The 14,791-nt window shown below is 31.5% G+C and overlaps 2 protein-coding genes across 2 annotated transcripts; both read left to right on the plus strand.

The window, feature by feature from the left end:
• Positions 1 to 2,387: 2,387 nt before the first annotated feature.
• Positions 2,388 to 5,620, plus strand: LOC107934980 (eukaryotic translation initiation factor 3 subunit F). Its single transcript, XM_016867506.2, has 6 exons — positions 2,388 to 2,702; positions 3,677 to 3,756; positions 3,993 to 4,222; positions 4,987 to 5,108; positions 5,191 to 5,304; positions 5,410 to 5,620. The coding sequence occupies exons 1-6, from the start codon at positions 2,478 to 2,480 to the stop codon at positions 5,497 to 5,499; spliced, it is 861 nt and encodes a 286-aa protein (XP_016722995.1). The 5' UTR covers positions 2,388 to 2,477; the 3' UTR covers positions 5,500 to 5,620.
• Positions 5,621 to 12,971: 7,351 nt separating this feature from the next.
• On the plus strand, positions 12,972 to 14,736 carry LOC121222590 (WUSCHEL-related homeobox 5). The gene is made up of 2 exons (XM_041103639.1): positions 12,972 to 13,454; positions 14,338 to 14,736. The coding sequence occupies exons 1-2, from the start codon at positions 13,091 to 13,093 to the stop codon at positions 14,541 to 14,543; spliced, it is 570 nt and encodes a 189-aa protein (XP_040959573.1). The 5' UTR covers positions 12,972 to 13,090; the 3' UTR covers positions 14,544 to 14,736.
• The last annotated feature ends 55 nt before the right edge of the window (positions 14,737 to 14,791 follow it).

Raw genomic sequence — 14,791 nt, forward strand, 5'->3', positions numbered from 1 at the left:
TATCTGACCAGTGCTGGGCGCAACTTCCGTCAATTTATCTGACTAGTGCTGGGCACACATTTGTCGGTTTATCCGACTAACGCTAGGCACAAACTCTTCCGCGATTTATCCGCTAGGCATTGGGTGTCATGTATCGATTGGACTAGACATCAAGGTTATATAAACCATTGAAGAAGGTTGGTTATAGGTATTACTAAGGAATAATTATATTTACTTATATATATTTATTCATTAGAAGATATGATATATTATTGAGTTAGATTATTAAAGTTGTGAAATAAATTCAAATGCTTTAGATATACTTGTGGTTATTCGAATAAGTGAAGTTGCTTAATGTGGATTGGTTTGTGCCATAATATAAGTAAATTGTTGATTGATCTATGCAAAGCTATTTATATAGCAAGTGATGTGAATTGATATATTTGTTCAAACCAACTAAATGTGAATACTTGTGAAAATTTAGTATAGCATGAAATCATGTGATGAAATGCATGAAATTGAAATGGTGATATCTTGTAATTGTATGTTTAGATAGTAGTATGATGATATAATTCAATTTGAGCATTCATGTATCATATTATGTCTTGAAATGTTCGGATTATAGGAATATCACTGAGTTTTACTCAGCATGCGATTTTGTTTTCCATGTGCAGGTTAGGTACTCTCTTTTGATCGCTAACTCAGCATCCAACAACAATCCCAATCTCAAGTGAGGTGATGTTTAATTTTGTAATAGCATGTACCTAAGGTGTCTTTGGTTGTTAGTTGTTTTGTGAATGTGATGTAATGTTTATATTTGAAGCTAAATGTTAGTATGTGTTTTGACCAAAGGCTTGATATGTGTATGAAACTTAAAGCTTAATATCTTAAGTAGCTTTATGTTAGGCTAAATTGAGTTATTTTGGCATACTTTAAACTTTGATTTGGATGATGCATTGTTGATGTGTTTTGATGATATAAGATGTGGTACCAATGAGGGTACATTGGTTAGGCACTTAGGATGGTTGTTTTGGCATGTTTTGAGCATGTTTAATCGTATTTTGAATAGGTTAAATGATTGATATTTAATTGCTTAAGGCCCAAGTAAGCTTGAAATGGTAAACTTGTTGTTTAAGGTACATTTTAGGTCCACACGGGCGTATGACTCGGTCATGTGGGACACACAGTTTGGCGACACAGTCGTATGTTACTTGTTGAATGCTTAAGGTGCAAGTCAATTAGTTACATGGCCTAAAACACGGGCGTGTGAGACTATTTCGAGAGTTACACGGCCTGGCACATAAGCATGTGACACGGCCGTATGACCCTACTTAGTGAGTTACACGGGTGAGGACACAAGTTGAGACACGGTCATGTGTCCCTAGTTCGAAGGTTACATGGCCTAAGACATGGGCGTGAGTCTCGGCCGTGTGAAGCACACAACCTAGCTACACTGCCATATGACCCCTAATTTCATGTTGTGTGAATTTTTCCTAGGCTTTCCAAATTATTTCAAATTGGTCCCGATTTCTTTCTAAAGTATTTTTAAAGCCTCGAGGGCTCGATTTAGGGATGATATGCGTATGTAGGAATGGTTTAAGTTATTTTATGATTTTTGAATGAAATTAATTATAAATGTTCCAATTGTACGGTAATGCTCGTAACCCTAATCTGGTGACAGAGCAGGGTTTGGGGGTGTTACATTCTTTGCCACTATTCAATTTAAATTTTAAATTATAAAATTTTACTCAAATTACATTCTGGGCAAATTACATTTAAGGTCACTAAACTATTAGTAAGCTTACATTTTGGTCACTCAACTTCAAAAAGTTACAAAATAGTCACTAAATTATTCAAAGTTTTCATTTAAGTCATTGGGTTGTTAAAATTGTTTTTGTATAGCCTTTTCTGTTCACACCACCTGTATCAATCAAAATCTCTCATTCCTCTTATCTTCTACAGTTTAGTTTTCTTTTTATGAAACAACTTTAAACGTCATGAATCTACGGGCTAAAATTTGAATAAATTTTTTCTTTGATTTTCAACACTGATTGTCAGATTGACTTGGATTTAAGGTATGTACTTCTACTCATTAATGGATAGTGATCCACCATACTGATAATCGAATAATCGCTTGAAGCTTGCTAGCCAAATTTATAAAAAAAAAAAAACTTAACAGCTCAGTGACTTAAATAAAAACTTTCTAATAGTTCAGTGACTATTTTATAACCTTTTGAAGTTGAGTGATCAAAACGTAAACTTACTAATAGTTTAGTGGACCTTGGGTGCAGTTTACCCTTATATTTTCAATAACATTTGGGCCAGAGAATGGGTTATAATTGGGCTGAGATGGATAATATTAGGCCTATTATTTGGCCACTATAAAAGGGACCAAAATTCGGCTAAGGTATACAAATTATATTAAAATTCTAATCCAAAACCCTAAATTCTTTGCTCTTCTTCCACTGAAACCGTAAGGAGAAGATCGGAGAGAAAATATGGCGGCCGGCGATCGCACCGTTTTGCAGTTTAACTCACCGTCATCGGCGATCCTGTCAGCGAAAGTTCACCCTCTCGTCATATTTAACATCTGCGATTGCTACGTCAGGCGTCCCGACCAAGCCGAGCGCGTCATCGGCACGCTCCTCGGCTCCGTCCTCCCTGATGGCACCGTCGATATCCGTAACTCCTATGCAGTTCCTCACACGGAGTCCGCTGAACAGGTCTCTTGAATTTTTCCGTTGAAAAATTGTATATTTTTTTTAGATTAATTTGGCTTAAGATCTGTTTAGCTTGTGAGTGAATGTGGATGTTTTATCTCATTATTAGGTATTATTGTTAGAACAATTTGCTGAAATTTAGGAAAAGAACAACAGATTGATGGTGCAAATATTGAGGTATTGTTAAGTGAATTATAAGAGTTTAATGTATTTAACTTTTTAATTGTTCTTTGTACATTGAATTTGTTTCTTAATACTTAATATTATTAGAAATATGAATGATCAAGGATAGGCTTCAATTGCAGTATGAATTACTTTGGATTGAAATAATTTCATAAATAATATGAAGGCTTTGTAAAATTGAAATTTCCAGCTAGGTTTTCATTCTATGGTGTTATGAATTCGGGTTTAGTGGATTGAAAGTGGTGGGTCTTGTACCGAAATCAAAGTGTTAAGTTATTATGTCTTAGCATTTGCTGACTGATGAAGTTAGAATCTTTTACATTTGGTAATCTGCTTGTTTGATTTGTATTCATGTTATTCATTGCTCACTTTTTCTTAGTGATGTGGTATGGTTATGTTAACTCTCAAGTCTTTTGAGCGCTAGTTTACCATTTAGGTTGAAAAGTGCTTTTGAAATGTTTGATAATGTTTACCATTGCTGTCAAAAAGTGCTTTTGAGAAGATAAAACTGTCAATTTTAGACATAACATTGTAAAGTAGAAGATTTAATGGGGGATTAAAAGGTAACTTCATTGAAAAGCACTTATCTGAAAGCCAAAAGCTAGAAGTTGTCTTTTTTGGCTTGGATTCAAATCTCAGTTTAAAATCAAGGATTGTGTTGAAAAGTGCTTTTCAACCTCAATGGTAAACAAAGCCTAAGTAATACTAAAGGTTATGTGTTTTTAGTGGCATAACTCAGTTGAGTTTTCTTCTTTTTAATTGCTTTTGGTAATTTCAGTTTGGTATGGCTGCAGGTTGCTTTGGATATTGAATACCATCATAATATGTTAGTCTCCCACCAAAAAGTGAATCCTAAAGAAGTGATTGTTGGATGGTAATTCTCATAGTTCTACTGAGTTTTATTGTTTTCTCTTGGAAAAGTAAAAATTAATAGTTGTTGATGCTCATCAGTCTTTTATGTTTTGTGCAAACGTAATACTAGTATTAAAATCGTCTCTTCTATCTGTTCTATCTTACACTGTCACAGTTGAACTTATTGACTATCTTATGCTAGTATGCATATTTCCATCCTAGTACCAATTTAGCCTTTGATTCTGTTGAACTTCGCAGGTATTCTACCGGGCTAGGAGTCACAGGGGGCAGTGCATTGATCCAAGATTTTTATTCTAGAGAAGTACCTAACCCTATTCATTTGACGGTGGATACGGGGTTTAGGAATGGAGAGGGTACCGTAAAGGCTTTCGTTTCTGTCAATTTATCTCTTGGAGACCGACAACTTGCTGCTCAATTTCAAGAAATTCCTCTTGATCTATGTATGGTTGAAGCTGAGCGAGTTGGATGTATGTATACGCAAACCATATTATATATACAACCTTATTTCCATTAATATATTGTCCTCTCTCTCTTAACAAAACACAAACACATGCATGTTCACTTGAGCACATTTTCACCCCTAGCTCAATGCATGTTTAAGAATGTTTGTGGATGCAATTGGCAATGGAGTGCCTAATGTTTGAGATCAGTCAGGTGATTCAAATTATGTTGTTTTTTTCTCTTTGGGTGTTTAGAATGATAACTAAACTGCCTCGGTACCAGAAGTTAGACATTTCTTCAACTCTAGGGTGGGTAAAAGCATTATGGAGGCTCTTATACTAGGAGTCAGATTGTATTTTACCCTTTCTACTCAAAAAATAGGAAAAGTAGTCCCTATACATTAGATTAAAAAGCAACCTGGTCATTGTATTAAAAATTCCATCTATTTCTTCAGTTAAAAATTGGTCCATATACCTCAGAATGAGGTACACGTGGCACGTCACGTGTAATTGTCTTGTTATTTTGTCAGCCATGCTTGTTTTTAACAACAGAAATGACCAAGTTTATTTTTTTGATTTAATGTATAGGGACTAAATTGTCCATTTTTTATGTAAAAGAATTAAACTGCAATCTAACTCTTAGTACATTGGCCTCTAAGGTACTTTTATCCTCTAGTGTGTGTTCAGTGAAGAGGAATGTGTATATGTTACTTGTTGAGTAATCTCGGTGCAATCTAACATCGACAATTTTGTGTTGACAATCTAATTAAATTAATTCATTGTAAAAACAGTTGACATCCTCAAGAAAACAGCGGTCGACAAACTTCCAAATGATTTGGAAGGAATGGAAGTCACAATGGGAAGGCTATTGGCTTTGATAGACGATGTCTACAAATACGTTGACGATGTTGTGGTACGTAAAACATTTCTCCACCTTCATTACCTTATTTTCAACTGCTGTCTTATATATAATGTTTGTTTTGTTTCATTCTCAGGAAGGCCGTGTTCCAGCCGATAACAACATAGGTAGATTTATAGCAGAAACAGTAGCTTCCTTACCTAAACTATCTCCCCCAGCTTTTGATAAACTCATGAATGATAGCCTACAGGTAAGTTCAAGTTTCAAATTTCAGTGCATTGCCGGTAAAGTCATTGTTAATGGTCTCGAAATGATGTTTGACTCTAATTCTTGCGACTCTTGCCCTCTCATGCAGGATCAATTGCTGTTACTATACTTATCGAGCATCGCTAGAACTCAACTCGGGTTAGCCGAAAAGTTGAACACGGCAGCTCAGATTCTGTAAACTTACTTCCAAGTGATTAATTTTTGGATCTGGCATTTTCAGTTTTTGATTTACTTTTTAACTAATAGCCTGTAGTTTTGCCAAGATGCTTCTTTTCCTTGAACGAATAACCTTTGTTTCAGTGAGTCTAATTTACCATATATTGTTTTTTAATTCCTCTTTGTTTAGTATTTGCTGTAAAGTTATCCGTTCATTGCAAAATGGGATAATCTTTTTAAGCCTGAACTAAAAAGTTTCTTATCAGATACTATTAGTGTTATTGTTGGAAGATGCAATCACGAATTTCAAGTGTGAATCGTAAAACAGATATAAAAAATATTAAAAAATAGATGAAAATATTACATGAACTGGACTTAGAAAAAATAATTAGGCATGTTTCGATTATGACAAAATGTAATGGAGTGACAATTTTCTTAATGAAGAATTATAAACATTTATTGTATTAATTAATTATGAACGTATTATGATTGCGTAAATATATATTTTTAACATTAATCTTATTATAGATATTTATTATATTTATTTAATTTTTAAATAGAAAAATAATACGTTTCAGTTAAGACTCAATTGATAATTATACAAATATGTTTGGATAAGAACAATAGTTTTCTTGCAATTTACGTGCTTTTGACAAGAACAAATCACTGTTTATATATTGCAACTCGAATTCACGACATGAGTTGTAGCCAATGACTATTAAATTAAATACGAATCTATGACGTGGGGTGAACACCCTAAGTTGATATAAACATGATATAAATCACTGGGAATTCAAGATGAGTTCAATTTTAATAATTGCAATTTTTTCATGGGCCAGTTGTCCTGTTTTGCACTTTTTAAAAAAAATTATACTTGATTATAATTTATTTTCAACATCTAAATTTAAGATTACATGAATAATATATTTTAGTCATATCTTGAGAATAAAATAATGATGGATGAGTGATTAAATTTGGATAACGATGGATGGGTGGATAATGCTCAACAAAATAACCTTAATGTTTGGTTTGTTAGTCATATATATTCATTTGGCATTTTATATCATGGGTTGGAATCATAGAATTATTTGTTTATGATGTGTATGCGTGATAGTGATTTGTTCTTGTTAATGGTGCGTGAGTTATTTTAGAGAATTAAAAAATAAAATTTAAATGTTAGATTAAATTTAACCGTTATTTTTGAATAATTTGTAAATAACATAACCTAATAATATATGATCACTTAGCTCAATTATAGATGGAAAGTTTCAACAAACAAACAAATTAACCATACTTTGCCTTTTGATTCACCCCACACCATATCTACTCTCCTAAAGTGCTCGATGACCAACCCAAAAAAATAGAAAAGAGCACTTAAATCCATGAAACAAGGCCTCGAGCTAAAAAAAGAAGCATGGGGGGAGTTGTCTTGTAAATGGTCATCATCAACATCCCATGTTTACCTGTGTCCCCATTACACATTCATTTCCACCATTTAAGCTTTGTTATTGCTTTACAACAATGCTTCCTTTCCATGATTGGGTGATCAACTACAATAAAATACACACGCGTAAACATCTATGGGTTAATTCACTGAACGTCCCCAAATTATGACCCGAATTCTAAACTGTCCCCTAAACTTCAAAGCATCTTAATTGAGTCCTCAAAATTCAATATCATATCAGCCAAGTTATTGCATCACTCTATCGGGTAGTTTAGGCATTGAATTCCGGTTCGGATTTGACATGAAGTATTTTTAAAACATGTGGATCAAATTGTAATCATGCGTTTACTTGCTATACAGATAACTTATATTTGACATGTTAAAAAAACATATAATATCATTGAAAGTTAGATACACTTGTGTATACAATTTTCTTTTAGGAGTTGATAAATTTGAATTATAAATTTTTGAGGAGGTCAAACTACAATTATATCATTGTATTAACTTATAATTGCATGATTTAAAAGGACTAAATTTTACCATTTTGGAGGGAGGTCCTTGCTCGCCCCCTAACGTTTTCCCTATTTGACCTGCTTGCTTTAAATATGCACTACTCAACATTACTGATACTTTTATAACTCAATTCGAACATTTTGAAGTTTTTGAACTAGTTTGAAATCTAAGCCAATTGAGGACTTGTAGCGCAATTAACCCAATATATATAAAATGTTTTCTTTTTGCCCCTGATTACACTGCCTGATATCAGATTGATCAACCCACTTCTTTTTTGTCTTTTACTTGAAATCACCTTTTTAATCATCTTCCAAAATACAATCTTCCTTTTAGTGGGGGGAGGAAGAACTCATTCATGTATTTACCGACAAACATGAGTGGAGACAATTGAAAAATGCCAAAACAAAATTTGAAGAAGTGGCAAAAAACTTGGGTTCGGGGATGACCTAGATTTCACGCGTGCCCCCCCACCCCCACCCTCGATTGCTCTTTTCTGTATCTACGTAAAATCTCTCTTTATAGGGCTTATAGGGTTTAGGTTTAGGTTTAGGTTTAGGTTTAGGGGTATAGGGTTAAGTTTCTCACTGATTAACATTTTCTTTTTAGACCCATTTTGTCTTTGGAGGTTGGATTTACTTGCTTAGGATCAGAGTACATCAATACCCGACATTCATGCCATACATTTTTTGGCTCTTTTTCCAATCTCACTCCTTTGGCTTGCTTGTTTAGTTTTATTCAATATATTTATATTGACCAAATCTCACTTTTAGTGTTTGTATTAGGTTTGAATTGAGTATTTAGTTTATATACTTTAATTTCATCCTTACTAAAATTTTTGAATTTTAAAATTTCGGTTCTGATTCATTCAGTAACAGTTAAATTTATTAGGTTAAATATGCTATTAATTTATATTAGGTTAACTATATGTAAGTTGTGGACTTAATCTATTTTTTAATTTGATCATTTTTAGTATTTATACTTTTTGAATTTTGAAATTTTAGCTCAGTAATCGTTAAATCTATTAAGTAGAATAATGTAAGTTTATTGTGAGTATCAAGTGGAAATAGAAAAATGACATGACATTACGCATGTAATATTTTGGTTGCCGCATAAGATTTAATGGTTGTTGTTTGGGTTGGAATTGAAATTTTAAAATATAAAGACTAAATTCACAACTTACGCAAGAATTAATACCAAAATTTGACCCTTCTTTTTTATCCTTGAACATGATCAAAGATCATATATAAATTTATAAATTAAATCAAATATTCAAATCCAAACATTTCAAGCTTAAGAGTTCTCGGTAAAAGTAATGTGATCTATTGATAAAATGTTAAATTTTTAGTTCTAAAGGTTAAATCTTATACAATCAGTTCTCTTTATAACAACCGCCCTTTAGAACAACATTTCGTTATAACAGTCAAGTTTGTTACAAAACTAATCTTTTATATTTTATTTTTACCCTTTATAACAGATTTTCATTTACAACAGCAACATCCCTAAAATATGAAGTACACTCTTGACTGAATTAGTTCTTTATAATAGCCTCGTCTTAAATTTGAGTAAAATTAGTTCTACTCCTAAGTGAAATAGAAATAATAAATTTTAGTTAAGATATTATTTCAATAAAATATTTTATTAAATGATTAAAGATAAGATCTAAATCTCATTGAATTTGAAAACTTGAGAAAATTCACATACATATGATTATTATTGGTTTAAAAACCACATATTTTATTAAAGATAATGTATCTTTAAGCTTGATTTTTTTTTATAAAACTCCCTATAATCCCTCATCAACTCTTACATAGGAGGAGAACTGTGCTTCCTACATTTTCCTATATTGGCAATAGTACTAATGCCAACAACTCAATTGGATGAAATAATGTTATACTACTAAAATGGAACTCATTAAATTATATCCAACACAAGTAATGAAGTGAAAAAGGCTAAAACGAAGTGGTTTAAATTATGTTGGAGTGAGAAAGTGACGGCAGTGCTCAAAGCAAAAGGGGTAGAAAGTCTAAAGAAGGGATGGGAAAATCAAAGAAAAGGATTAGGTTTCTAACTCTAAATTATATATGCACACATCTTATTAAATTACTTTCAACATGATGCCTTGAAGTTAGAACACTGTCAAGTGCTATGAGACAAAAGTTTTTTTTATGTTCAATTTGTTTATCAAACACCTTTGGGAATTGTAGACCAAAAAAAAAAACCCCCAATAAATAATTTTCTTTGCCCTCTAGTCCTTGACTGAATCAAGATGCGATCTCAATCTAGCTAGACTTTGATCTAAGTTTAATCTTGATGAATGTTACCGAGGTAAAACTAAAAATATTAACTAGATTTGAAATCCAATGTTTATTTCAATTGGTGTTTGAATATGTAATCCCTTTTCTTATCTTAAAGCAGGGTGAAGTTAGAAAATTGTTTAGGGGTAATAATGAATCGTAGTTTTACGAGAGTTTAAAGTATAATTTTATCATTCTTAAAGGGTTAAATGATAGATTTGTCATTTTTAGGGGTCTAAAGTCATTGTCTGCTCCCTTCTTATCTACACTCGTCTCAAGGGGGAGCTTTTCCAAAACAAATTTCGGCAAATATTAAAAAGTCGTCTTAACTTATATCATATTTCAAAAGAGTTATTAGTTGATGCATTGATAGTGAAGTTTTTTAACGAGCTAGAGTTAAGAATTCGCCGCATGTCTAATTCTTTTTTTAAATCCCAATTAAAAATATATGACAATTTTTTAACTTTACTCGAAATCACTCGAATAATAATAAATTCAATGTTTGAGAACCATATCCCTTGTATGAACCAAAATTTTCAATTCCCACGCCATGCAAAAATCTCCAATTTTCTTTCAAAACTTGGTAAGTTTTCAAAACCCTTGCATGAGGACAAAACCTAAATTACAAACCAATCACTCTTCTTTTTAGATTATTATTATTATTATACTACCATTCTCTCCTCTTCCCTACAATCAAACTCATCAACTTTCTTTCAAAATTTCCAAAGGAACGAAATTTAAATCTTTACTCTCAAAAATGAAAAATTGAGTTTTAATCCTTTCATAAATAATGAAATTAAAAGTTTATAAATGACCAGATTGTACTTTATTTCAAAAATAATGAAATCATAAGTTCATATATGATAAAATTATGTTTTGGTCCCGAAAAAAATTTACAATTCAATTCCTCCACTAAAAAAGTCTCTGGATTCGCCTGAGCTTTATATTAAAAAATTGAAAAAAAGATAAACAAGCTTATAAATGAAGAAATAGTTTAATCCTAAACTAAACTCAATCAATTATAAAATTAAAGGTGATTTTTTTTCTATGAAATTCGAATTTAATCCTTGATAACTCCTCTTTAATCCTTAAATGAGGTTATTTTTAAAGCAAATAAAGATGTAGTTGCCTAAAGACAGGAAGCACAGTGACATAAGAAAAACCCAAGTGGTTGGTATGTATGTACGTATGCATATAAATAAATTTTTGGTTAAACTTTTTGGCTGGTCATGAGTTGTCTGTCCCTCCCGAGTCTCAATTTTGGTAGGCTTTATTGTCTTATAGTTGGTGTTCCCACTCCCTTAAAAGAAGGTTTTTCTTTATTACAAATATTTACAAATTACTACGTACCATCCATCTTAAAAAACCACCTTTTATTTATGTTTTTTTTACTGACAAGTTAATGTACTACTCATTGAGTCAACCTAACTCAGTCTATCTTTGTCAGTAGTTTCGATCACAACCCTCCAAATAGGATCCAAACAATGTGAACTTTGACTTTCACTTACATCTATATTCTTTGTCTCTCATGAAACATAAATATTAAACTATACTCGTAGGAGAAGTATGAATGTTAGATTTGAGGGTAAAATTATTACGAAGACTTTTGTATTAAAAATCGGATTGCATTTTGTTCCTTCTACTAAAAAGTGAGTAAATTAGTCCATGTATGTTAGATCAAATAGCAAACTAGTCATTCTATTAAAAATTTCATCCATTTCTACTGTTAAAAATTGGTCCCTATACATTAGCATGAGATACATGTGGCACGCCACATGTCACTACTTGGTTATTTCATCAGTCACGCTAGTTTTTAACAGTACAAAATGGAAGAAATTTTTAACAGAAATGATCAATTTGCTCTTTAATTTAACAGTACAAAATGAATGTTAATAAGCTACTAATTAATTTAGTGGTAAGATTTTGTGTGGGTTTCAAGCTTGTTGATGGTGAGGGACGAAACCAAGGGGAAACCAACCGCGTTAGCTTCCTAACTAAGTTGGCCAACTTCAGTTTTAGTCTCTTTCACATATTAATAATTTAATTTTAAGTATTTTCATCCTTTGGATATAATTGAAAATCTTTTTACCCCTAAAAAAATTAATTATTTAATTCAAACCCTTTTAAAATAAAATTTTTAACTTTAACTCCCTCAAGCTTTTATAATTTTATTTTTAACTCTTACACAAAGTTCATGGCTTCATTCCTGCCCAAGGTTCCAACTTTGAGTGTGAAAACCCTTCTCCCTTTCTTCCCATAGTTAAAGAATGTATGAGGTTTATTTCATAACAATAAAATAAAAATTTACAAACTATACTATAATAAAGTTTTTGTCTGAGTTTGGTGTCATGAGTCAACTCGACACCAATTCAGTTAAAAATGACTAAAAAACTAAGATTTTTACAAAGCAAATTATATTTTTGTAGGATAATCTCATTATAGGTTCTGATCGTATCTCTTTTTGACACAATGTCTAAAACTACTCATAATCCCTCCCCGATCGAGCTAAGACTCAATCAACTATTTCAACCAAATTTAATAAATATGATTTTTACATAATTTTTTTCACCCACATTACAAATATCGAATATATATAAATATTCGAAATATTATTATACTAATTCTTATCAAAAGGAATAACTGTAAAACTCATTGACAAGTATACCACTTTGATTTGTTTCCCCCCTTACCTAATTAAAACAAATTACTTGTTTAGCTATCTAAAGTCACCACTTGAAGTATTAACAAATGTTGAAAAACACATTAATTATTGCATTCTTTAGCAACACATGTATTAAATTAATCTTAAATCTTGGATTATTCACATGTCGTGGTGGGTTTTGGACTTATTACACCTTAATAGAGATCTCCATTAATTAAAAGAAAAAGCATGCACACAAACACAACAAAAATTAAATTAAATTGAAAAAAAAGCCATAATTTAATATTTATTTATAGTGGAAAGTGTTCACTTTACTGAAAAACACACACAAAAAATTAAACCCTATTTTTATACGTGCAGAGTGTTTTGAACAGTGGCAGCTTTTACGCATGTCTCACTCTTTGCACAAAAAACCAGACGATCATATCAAACCTTTTCATTAAAATCAACCTCATGATCCCTAACATCAAAGCACAACTGATTTAAATAATCAAATAAATTAAGTTTTTTTTTTTAAAAAAGGTTTATTTAATGTATCTTGTTGTGTTCATCTTTTTTTCTTCATATATTTATATATATATATAATAAACGAACTACTGCCATTTCAGTTCAGATTTGTTCAGACTTGTGAGAAAAAAACAAAGAAAATTTCTAGGTTTTTTTCTAGATTTGATTTTGGGGGGTGTTTTTATTTGAAAATATGGAAGAAGGGTTGTCGGGGTTTTGTATTAAAGGGAGTCATGTTCGTGGTAATAATGGGAACAACAATGGTGGTAGTGGAACTAAGTGTGGGAGATGGAACCCTACGACTGAACAGGTTAAGGTTTTAACCGAACTGTTTAGGTCTGGACTCCGAACACCGAGTACTGATCAAATCCAGAAGATTTCTACACAGCTTAGCTTTTATGGGAAGATTGAAAGTAAGAATGTGTTTTATTGGTTCCAGAATCATAAAGCTAGGGAAAGACAAAAGCGTAGAAAGGTCTCTATTGATGAAAATGATTTCATTTCTAGAGATAACATCTTCAATAACAACAACAACAACAAGATTTCATCTTCGAAACGTAGGTTTCTCGTCTTCTTCTTCTTCTTTTTTTCAAACTACATTAGTAGTCACTTAACTGTGGGTTCTTTTTGTTACCCAATTATGAAAAGTTATAAAATAATCGCTCTCAATTTTTTTTGTTACCTAACTATCTTAGATTTTTGGGTGTTTTCATTTTTACGATAGCCACTTGATGATCAAAATAGACAAAATTGAATAGTTAAGTGATCATTTTGTAACTTTTCATAGTTGAGTGATCAAAACAGAAAAAAAAATAGTTGGGTGGCCTCTATTGTAGTTTACCTTTTTGGGGGGTCAGATGATGTTGTGTCATGATTGTAAGATGATATTGTCCCCTTTGTGTACTCACTAAAAGGTTTTTTCATCTGAAGTTGCACTTCATAATCAAATCCACGGCCTCCCATATAGGCGTTTTACATGATAATGAAAATGACTTGTATATGACGAGGTATTGGATTTGAATTTAGGAAAGTGCATTATCGGGTGACAAATTCTTGAAGAATTTGTGGAATTCAAAGAGTACAATATGAACTTAAAAGTGATATTATAATAAACATTTCATTTGATTTGATGAGTTTTTTTTTTTAAAAAATTGAGTCAAGTATGTCATGTCTATAAGATGATATTATCCTCTTTATGTACTCACTAATTCTTTAAGGTTTTCTCACTAAAAAATGTATCATAGATTCATATCCAGGGTCTCCCCATATAAGAGTTTTATGTGGTAGTGAAAATGAGTCGTATATGAGAGGTCTTGAGTTCAAACCTAATAAAAGTATTATGAGATGACAAATCTTTTAAGAGAACTTAAAAAAAATGGTATTATTATAACACATATTTCATTTGATTTAATGGGTTTTTTTTTCTTTAAATTTTTGCAGGGTTTTTCGAGGTTAAGGAATATCAATCAGATCAAAGGGTTATCGAGACATTACAACTATTTCCATTAAATTCCTTTGATGAAAATGAGCAAGAGAATCTGAGATTCCATGCAAACGAATGTAGGGAAACATCATCATTTCCATACACAATCAATAACCCAGAAATGGATCATCCACCATTGGATCTTCGTTTAAGTTCCCTGTGAAAAAAAATCATAAAATGTTAAAAAAAAAGTAATTTTAGGTTTAGGCAATGATGAAATTAGGGGTAGAATTAATTTTTATGTTGTAGTTTGGAAATTTTTACGTTTGTAATGGTAATTTCTCTTTTTTTTTAAAAAAATTATGTTAAATATTGAAAATTATATCAATGCTAAGACATTCCTCCTCTATATGCTCATAAAATGATTTAGTTCTTTTTTACTTTTTTTCTCTCCATGTTTTATAATGTTTA

This window comes from Gossypium hirsutum, chromosome D10, assembly GCF_007990345.1.
Source record: "Gossypium hirsutum isolate 1008001.06 chromosome D10, Gossypium_hirsutum_v2.1, whole genome shotgun sequence".
In the NCBI taxonomy this organism is placed as follows: domain Eukaryota; kingdom Viridiplantae; phylum Streptophyta; class Magnoliopsida; order Malvales; family Malvaceae; genus Gossypium; species Gossypium hirsutum.

Excerpts from the sequence above, each read along its gene's own strand:
- LOC107934980 (XM_016867506.2), top strand. The coding sequence starts at position 2,478 with ATGGCGGCCGGCGATCGCACCGTTTTGCAGTTTAACTCACCGTCATCG. Across the intron at positions 2,703-3,676 it reads ACACGGAGTCCGCTGAACAG|GTTGCTTTGGATATTGAATA; the intron begins GTCTCTTGAATT and ends GTATGGCTGCAG. Across the intron at positions 3,757-3,992 it reads AAAGAAGTGATTGTTGGATG|GTATTCTACCGGGCTAGGAG; the intron begins GTAATTCTCATA and ends TGAACTTCGCAG.
- LOC121222590 (XM_041103639.1), top strand. The coding sequence starts at position 13,091 with ATGGAAGAAGGGTTGTCGGGGTTTTGTATTAAAGGGAGTCATGTTCGT. Across the intron at positions 13,455-14,337 it reads CAAGATTTCATCTTCGAAAC|GGTTTTTCGAGGTTAAGGAA; the intron begins GTAGGTTTCTCG and ends AAATTTTTGCAG.